This window comes from Meleagris gallopavo, chromosome 2, assembly GCF_000146605.3.
Source record: "Meleagris gallopavo isolate NT-WF06-2002-E0010 breed Aviagen turkey brand Nicholas breeding stock chromosome 2, Turkey_5.1, whole genome shotgun sequence".
NCBI classification, from domain to species: domain Eukaryota; kingdom Metazoa; phylum Chordata; class Aves; order Galliformes; family Phasianidae; genus Meleagris; species Meleagris gallopavo.
The window spans coordinates 56596202-56605459 of record NC_015012.2 but is presented as its reverse complement, the minus strand read 5'-3'; the positions used below and the strand labels follow the sequence as shown (position 1 = coordinate 56605459).

General features: G+C 39.0%; 2 protein-coding genes across 2 annotated transcripts in view; both read right to left on the bottom strand.

Annotated features, from left to right (window-relative positions):
- Nucleotides 1-1584, bottom strand: part of PTPRK (protein tyrosine phosphatase receptor type K) — a 45004-nt gene extending 43420 nt beyond the window's left edge. The window contains exon 1 of the mRNA XM_031552213.1: nucleotides 1482-1584. Coding sequence (XP_031408073.1) covers nucleotides 1482-1584 — 103 coding nt within the window. The remainder of the gene's footprint in view (nucleotides 1-1481) is intronic.
- Nucleotides 24-6964, bottom strand: THEMIS (thymocyte selection associated). The gene is made up of 2 exons (XM_019612988.2): nucleotides 6385-6964; nucleotides 24-4000 (listed from the first exon to the last, which is right to left on the bottom strand). Exons 1-2 carry the CDS (start codon nucleotides 6947-6949, stop codon nucleotides 2907-2909), a joined length of 1659 nt encoding a protein of 552 aa, XP_019468533.1. The 5' UTR covers nucleotides 6950-6964; the 3' UTR covers nucleotides 24-2906.
- Between the last annotated feature and the right edge of the window lie 2294 nt (nucleotides 6965-9258).

Below are 9258 nucleotides of genomic sequence, written 5' to 3'. Positions count from 1 at the left end.
GGGGGGGGGAGAGGTGGAGAGTGGGGGGAAGGGTATGGCACAAGCTTCTTTCTTCATTAAATTAACAACTAATACAAAACTTCAAACGTATGCGTGCTGAATGTTTGTTTTTTAACCAGAAAGAATGATGAGGTGAGAGGAAAAGCCAAAGTCTGCAGGGCCTTGTGGAGGTGAGAGAAGGGATCCCCAGGCTCTGAAAGAGAAAGCTGTGTCAGCAGGAGCTGAGCCGAATTAATTAGCCCTTTGAGGAACCTAGGCATAGGGCTTGGATAATGCAGCTACGTTATTTTTGTCTCTGGACTTTGCTGAACTGTGCAAACATAAGTGTCTCTGTAGTACTGCACCTTGCATGCAGAGGCTGTTCTTGCACTCATGTGAGGTTCCTTCCAGTCCACACTAGTTGCCAATTTCATACAATTCAGTGACTAAAATGGCCAAAAGAACACAGGGAAACACACTATACAGTTCTGCTCCTGGCCCTAGTATTCTCCTTACCAAGGTCAGGGAGCAGCAGGCAGAGGCAGCTGGAGCCTCCCTGCTCTCACAGTCTTGCTGGAATAGGTAATAGGTGTTCAAAGCACAAGCCATAGATACAGGTAACCCACTCTGGCAGAGCATCCTCCACTACTGACATAGAACAGCCATATCTTAGACTTCTTTGGACTCGTGCTGCAGCAGCATTTAATCCTGGAGTACCAGGCTCCTAACAATTCGGTAAGGAACTGACCACCATCCTCCAGCATGCAGCCAGGCAGGGAGATGCCTGTAGAAGAGTGGCAAATCATGTAGCACTAAAGCTTATTCTAGGCTGCCACCTTGTCAGGGTTAAGTTCAGCTCATTAAAACATTTGTCTGTTATTTATGCAAATAAGCCTATGCAGAGTCACAAAATATGCTAAATGAGCTATTTATCAGTTTGGCACAATCTCTAACTTTCTGAGACCTCAGACATCCCTGCTAGATTTAGAAGAAAATGAAGTCTCTGTACTGCTGTTTCTGGCAGAGAGGCCAAGGCAAAGCCTATCAGCTACGATCCACATCCTCTCAGAGGACTTGCTGTGCTTGGGATAGAACAGATAATGTATTCTGTGAGACTTTAAACCTATTGCATTAACTTTCACGATGTTTAATCTTATGAATAAGGGAACTCTACTTGTTTCGTCTTTGCAGGGAAGGAGATTTATGAATCTGCATAATTCAAATAATTCTAACTCTAATTTATTATTTATTTATAACTAGCATGTGACAAAAAAGATGATGTTCTCTGGTGCAGTCTGCTTACACATGCCTCTTTGCCAGGGCAGCTGCAGTCTAAGGTCACTCTCACTCATGAATGTGCAAAAGAACCTCAACTCTTCCCTCTCCTGTCCTTAATGCTCGCTCCTCTCTTCAGAAAAAATACTTTTACTGCACAAGTCTGGTATGGATTCAACAACCAAGCCAAGCCACCAGTCACAGCAGGAAGTCTGAATCCTCATTACCATACAGGTCTACCAGAAACATTGTATTTACGGAATTCTTCCCCTGTTCAGCATCCCAAGCCAGTGCTAGGCTGAAGACTTCACTGTTAATTCCAGGGTTCATCCTATCTGTCCTCCCTAGCACAGTAGAATGGCATACAAAAAATAACTTTCCCTGAGCCCACCCCAAAAGCAATGCCATGAGTTCTATTGCATTTAAAATGCAGCACAATTGCTCTGCAGTCTCATACTGAGGCCTCATCAGAGTTCTGAAAGGATTTCTAGAATATAGTTTTCTTTCCCTGTAGGGAATTTGCATTTGCACGTGGAAGAGAGAAATTGATAGACATTATGTATCTACTGGACAGTCCCTTGTTGAAATCCATCAACCTGTCCTTCTTTAATTCTCTCAATATTTAAGAAAACTGTGATGGGTTGGCAAGCAGCTGAACACCCATCTACCTGTTCATTCACTCCCATTCTGATGTTAGGATAAGGAAGAGAAAAAGTGAGAAAATTCTTGGGAAGACAAAAAGACAATTTAAAAAGGAAAGAGGAAAAAAAAAAAAAGTGATGTTGCTCAGCACTTTCCACAAGAAGAAAGATGGCTTGCCATTTTCTGTTCTATGGCCACTCTCCCAATCACTCCTATCTTTTTTTATGGCTGAGCATGACACAGAATATTCTTTTGGCCACTTCAGGTCATCCGTCCCAACTGTGTCCACTCCCAGCCTCTAGGCCACCTCTTGGCCTTCTTGCTTGGAGGACAGAGTAGAAAAAGAGAAGGCCTATTCTCTATGCATATACTACTCAGCAACAGTCTAAACACCAATGAGTTACCAACACCATTTTAGTCACAAGTTCAAAACACAGCATCTCACAGGCTGCTATGAAGAAAATAATTTCCATCTCAGCCAGACTCAACAGAAAAATTAATGACCAAATACATTGGCTTAGGTTAATCACTAAGAAAATTGTCCTAGAAGGGGTAGTTAACTTTCTCAATGTTGAGGGCTTTTCTAAAAGTATTGCCCTTTTTATTCCAATCTATTTGCCACTTGGGTAAGTGCAAAAATATGCAGTTAAAAAGATCCATACAGCCTGACTTTCTGTGAATTTGATTCTGCTGTTTCCAGCTGAGCAAAATTCTCTTGATATATATAATGAAAACATATGTTACCCCTTAATAAATGTATGAATATAACCACTTTATGTCTCTCCATTCACTTTTGCTTTGCTGCAATTAAGGATTGTCTGTCTAAAATTATAAGGCCAAGCTTTCTGCTGTGAGTCAGCATGGTTCTGTTGTTTTTCATGGATCAATTAACACACAGTGGAGATTTTAAACATTGTTGTCTATAATGGCTAATTTGCCTATTATAAGGAATGGAGAGCCATCTGTGTACAACACCACAAGGATGGTGTCAAGTGGAGACTATAAACGACCTATGTTTGTAAGAGATTCAAAGACACAGACATAGCACAGTATTTTACCTTTGGAGCCTGTAGTACATCAGATACATCTTGCTCAGAAACTGCAAAAACAGGTTGTTGCATAAGTGTTGCTGGCTTTTTGGGAGGTCTAGGGGGTGGAAGTACAGTTTGGTTTTCATATCTTCGTACCATATAGTATTGCTCTTCACTGATCTCTTCCACTGTTGTCCTAGTCATGGGAGGTACAACTGTCTGGACATCTTTGCTGAGTAAATGAACCAACATGTTGAAGCGATACACAGGAATTTCCCAGCTCTCCATTGGACTGCTGGCACTACTGATCAGCAAATAAGAGTCTGTGATTTCTTCTTCAAGCTGCAGACCAGGCACAGCAGCCAAGATATCCTCTTTCATGGAAAGATCCCTCACGGACACTTTGACATTAAAAGGCAAACGAAATTCTTTGCAAATCTCAGAAAGCTGGTACTGCTTCTTGTCATGAATCACTTCCACAAAGCCACCTTCCATGTACATAGGGAGAAGCACTTTCTTGTATGCATTACTTAGTATTTGTTCACAAGCTAAAACATCTATGACTTTCTTTCTTCCCTCATAAAGAACTTCACTAGTCTGACACTGCTGAACTAGAAACTGATCTCCAACTGAAACAGAAAAAAGCTCTGTATGAGGAGAGTCAAAAGCTTTGGTTGCTACAACATGAAGCTGTTCCCTTTCACTTCTCGCTATCTCTAAGTCATAGGCAGTTGGAAACTCCCGAGGTCTTCTCTTGAACTTTCCTTTATAGGTCATAGGGATTAAAAAATGTCTTTTGGAGGAATCACTTCTGATCTCAGAGGCTATAACTCTTGTAGCCTGGTACTTCTTATAGATGACAATCTCTTTCCCCGTATGCAATAAGTTATAAGGTTTCTTGCTTCCTAAAAGTCCATCCATTATCTCAGCAATCATGGGAAATTCCTTGCTTGTTCTCTCAAATACATCTTCCAAAGACAGTGGCTGAAGGAAAGAGCTGGTGTCGTAACAGTCTGTTATATCCTTGACCTCGACATCTAGATCAGAGAGGATATGAACTACGTCCTTACGAACTGAAAAGAATAAGAAAAATATTTGGTTGTCTTCAAATTGATATAAAACTAAAATATTCATGCCCTGTTCGTCAAATATGAAATGTACCTTTCCTGAGATGTGCGATTGTACAACTGGTAGGCTAGTCAAAGTCTGTTTTAATTTGAGATATATGGTTAGCAGATATGTAGAAGATCTCACAAAAGAAATGAGAATAAGGTATTTCTGGGACAAATTAAACATACTTACATATTTATAACAAGGAAAGCACTGATAATTATTAAAAATTAATGTAGCTTTCCTTAAAAGGCAAGATCTTTGTATAATGAAGTTTATTCATTATTACTAGTGAAAGAGGAAGTTTCAACTATAGAGGTCCACTTGTGGAACTTTAGAATCTTTTCCTAAGTTACCTGGTTATATTCACAGGTAGAACTGAGCTATTGCCTTTAGCAATCTGATAAGCAACGACAATTCTAACCAAACTTGCAAAATTTTGGATGTAAAATTTCAAACCATATAGGATGACTGTGCAACTATGTTTTGTTAAGAATTTAGCTCCAGGTCAATGATACCAAAGGCCACTAACAAATGTAGCAAAATTTAACAAGTAAATATTATTTAATGATTCTTTATTAAAATTCACTCTGCAGAGACCTTCACACAGGTATACTATACACATACCTCCTTCTAATATGGAGTACCAATATTTCATGCCTTAAAGATGGCATCAGACATGTATTTTACATAATAACTTCTATGAAAGTAATTCAGGGTCTGTCTACTCCCACTCTGCTTTTGTCACATTAACACCTTCAGGTGAAACAATCCTAACCACCACATGTGGAAGTCAAGGAACGTGGAACAGTTAGTGAAAATGAACATTCTCTATGAACAACTAAGAGAGGTCTAGACACAAAATGTTGTTATTTATTGAGACTGAGAAGTACAGAGGATTCCTGACCACAGCCTGTGAAAATCTAATCAGATAACTCTCTTATCAGGGATCCTTTTTATTTAACTGTGGTTAGTATTTCTCATACTTCATCTTTATTGCACCATAAAACCTGATTTTCAAGTTGTATCAAATTGTTATTTAGGGCTCATTTAATGCTTCTTAAATGTAGAGAACACTATGAAACATGAATAAGAACACAAAATCAACAAAAAAAGCCCTCACTGGAAATATCTGTTTGGAAAATGAGTGAATACTACATACTGCTGAATCTTCTAAAAGTTTTTTAGAAATATCGCTTTGATATTACCACTTCTTAAACATCTATATGGTCATAAGAATATACTGAAGTGAATCCAGATGCAGGACTAGGATTAGATCTCTGAATATAGTTAGAGCTGTAGAAAACTTTTTTTCTTTTCTTTTATCTGGTGAAGATATACTTTCCAAACTCACATTTTAAATCACATAGCAAGAAGAGTGGAATATCTCATGAAAAGCATTTAGCAGCTATGGTATATTGTGCTGAAAGTCTCTGCTCGCTTCATTGTGTACTTATGCCCTTGCACAACTTCTATCTTCAGTTCAAAGTAATGCACAGCTATAAAAATCGGTAAGAACAGAAACAACTAGTTTCAGCTTTTTGGTAGAACAACTAGAACGGTATTTAATTACCAAGGGAAAAAAAAAAACCTTTTCTTTTCTTTTAATAACTCATAACACAAATTACAGCTTTTAAAGATACTGGCTTTCTAATTCTTTCCTATTTCCTCAAACCCAGAGGCTTCAGAGATCATCCATGAATCATTATATCTATTGATATTTGTTTCTATTATAAAGTAAAATAATATTGGTTTTCATTCTGCAAAAACATCAATCTGAAAAACACAGTGTAGTTCACAAACTGTAGTCAAGTGTCTTATAAAATGTATATCACACAACAGATAGGGTTCAAAGGGATCATAAAGCCCAACTAGTTCTATTTCCTTGCCATAGGCCGAGTTGCCACCCACTAAATCAGGCTTCTCAAGGCCCCATCCAGGCTGGCCTTGAATGCCTACAGATATCTGGTGACTTCTCCGTGGCCAAAGAGATACAAAGAAAGAGGATCTCAGAACTGAACTGAACTCTTAAGCTTTGCTTTTTTATTATGTAGTATATCTCCTTTTGAAAGATTATTTAATTTTAGTGATAAGTAAAATGACAACAGAAAGTAATACTAGGAAACTATCTGTATTAATATATGACAGAGAAATACAGATGGCAATACTATTTTTATCTTTCTGCAATTTGGAATAAGCATCACTGGTAAAGATGCCCCAGGAATTCTTGCTCAAACATAAGTCTTCCTTGAGCAACTTGTATGAATTTAAGAGTGCCACATCATACGTATCGCACACATACACATATACAGAATAAATAATTTTTTTTACCTTAATTCCTACTTACATTTCATTACTGCCTGCACTTCGTAGACAGGCATGAGAACCAAGTAGCCACCAAAATTCTCAGGAAGTGGATTAGAGGAGTTCCACATATGTAAAGCATTGGAAAGTTTGACAATCCGGCTTCTGCACTTAGGGATTTTCCATTCTGCAATCTCTTTTAGGGTGTATATCTGGTCATCTTCACACTCGTAGAATTTTCCTTTTTGTGATAGGGGCAAAATAAAGGAATGAGACTGGTTGTTTCTGACCATAACACAGCTCACAGCCATTGTTCCATTGATCTCTTCCACAGAATTGAAGGTGATCTGCTCACCCTGTTTGATAGTGAGGTTTGCCAGTTTTATATCCTCACGGCTATAGAAACATGGATGGCCAAATCTTGTTGGCCCAATAGCAACTTTTCTTGTAATTTCTTCAACGCTGACATATGGTGTTTTGTCTGCCACAATCTTATAAAGACCTAAGAACAGAAAAGATGCATTATAAGAAGGAAAGTATACAAAGCAAGACGAGACAAATTGCAGAATCAAAAACCACACGGTTTGGAAGGGACCTCTAGAGATCATCTAATCCATCTGCCTGCTAAACCATGCTCCTTAGAATAGGTTACACAGAAAAGTATCCAGGCTGTTTTGAATACCTCTGTAGGAAACTCCACAGCTTCTGTGGGCAGCCTGTTCCAGTTCTCTGTCACCCTCAAAGATTTTTTTTTCTCATATTCATATAGAAATTCCTGCAATCTAGTTTGTGCTCCTTGTTCGGTTGTTGGACACAGCTGAGAAAAGCCTGGCCCCATTCACTTGACTCTCATCCATTAGATATTTATAAGGATTGATAAGATCTCTGATCATATCTATGTCATGATTTCAGCCATGATAATGATTGTGCCATGGTGCCATGTTTTTGATTTATAATGAGAATAATGATGACAACACACCAATGTTTTAGTTGTCACCGAGCAGTGCTATACAGAGCAAAGAATGTTTCAGTTTTTCAGCTTCTCGTGCTGTTCTGTCAAAGAGGGGGTTGGGGAGCAGAAGGAGCTGAGTGAGGACAGAAAAAGAACATCTGACCTAGCCTGGCCAAGGGCATATTCCATGCCGTATGGCATCTTGTGTAAAAACTATAAAACTCAGGGAAGTTGATTGGGTGCTGTAGCTGCTTCTTAGGGACTGGCTTGATGTCAGTAAGTGGGTGGTGATCAATTGCATTGTGCTTCACTTGTTTCACATATTCTTTTATTATCATTATTATTATTATTTTCTTTCCTTTTCTGTCATATTAAACATTCTTTGTCTCAACTCATGAGTTTTACACTTTTTTTCTGCTTCTCTACCCCATCTCACTGCAGAGGAGTGAGCTAAAGGCTGTGAGGGGCTGAGCTGCTACCAGGTTAAACCACAACAAGCAGATTGTTCAGTTGCTAGAAATGTAACTGCATAAAGATAATATCAACCACGTGATACAAAAAATAGATAGATGGAATTAGCCCATTCTACTCTACAGCTACAACACTTCTGACATCCAGCATTTTTATGTCTATGATTTAAAAAGAAAAGAATAGTTTTGCTACAGAAAAACCAAACCAAAAAACCACCCATATTCTATTAAATTCTCATCTCTTTCCTCAGGAAACCAGACCTTAAGAAACAAATGCAGACATGACACGAGAAAGAGTGACTTTAATGTGATCGGTGGGACACAGAGTGAATTTTCTCCCTAAACATCAGTACAACACATCCTTCTACATGCAGACTGGGAATTCCAAGAATGAGCATGTTTGAAGATAAGAATGAGAAAAAGAACTTGATCTTAGCATCTCTGATAGACCAGACCTTCAGATGGAGTGCTTCACAGTTTGGATGCTGTGGCCATAGCAATGCAATTAAAGTGCTGAAATACTGCACTGTAAGGCAGAAGCTGCATCTGTGCCTCTCTAGCCCCTGGGGCCATTATTATTTCATGTTAGTCATGGCCCTTGGAGCTGTCTCATTAGGAGTTTACATCAGAAGAAAAATGTGTACATTTCTATATTTGTGTGAGAGTTTTCAGAGAGAAAAATGAAGTAGACAATTTAAAGGACTAAACAGTAGGGTTTAGCCGAGATATGTGATTAAGCTATCCTCTTCCCAAGATGCAGCAGTGTAAATGCTGCCTCATAGAATTGCATTACATCTTTTATGTTCTAGCCACAGCTACACCAACAGTGAACCCAACCTCCCAGGGCAATGAAGCACATTTTTCCATCATCTGTGCAAAGCCAAAAAAGCAGAAATTCCATGGTTTTGTTACTAACTTCTTTTGCCTCCTCCAGACCATACAAGGGGTATCATGTCCTTTGAGTAAAAGAATTCTCCCATCTTTGCTGTTATGAAGGAGGAATAGGATGCAGAGTCAAGGAATGTTGCTTGGCACAACTAGAGACACTTTCTCACCAGTTCTACATCTCATGAGTGGTTCACGCTTTATCTAAAAAGTTTTAACTGTTCTATTTGCCTATCTCACCATTTAGAAGGGAAACTGGGACAATGCTGGCTATGACTCCCTTTCTGGTGGTGATCAGAGTGAGAAGACAGGCAGGATGCCACAGCAGGTGCCCAAACCTCAGCCAGGTGTGATGCTGTAGGACTCAGTTCCTACTAGCTGCTAGGAACATACTCATTCACACCATCTCTAGACCCCTCTCAAGGGATTTGCTTTGGTTAAAAATTGTTCTTTTTCTCCCACACCTTTTCCATTACTGAGCTTCACCCCAAATACACAGTCAACACAATTCAGGGGCCTGGAGCAAAGCAGGAGATCCTTAGGATTTCGGTCTTTAGAAAGGATATATAAATCATTCCCTAGACAATTTTTTTTTTCTTCTTTTCTTTCT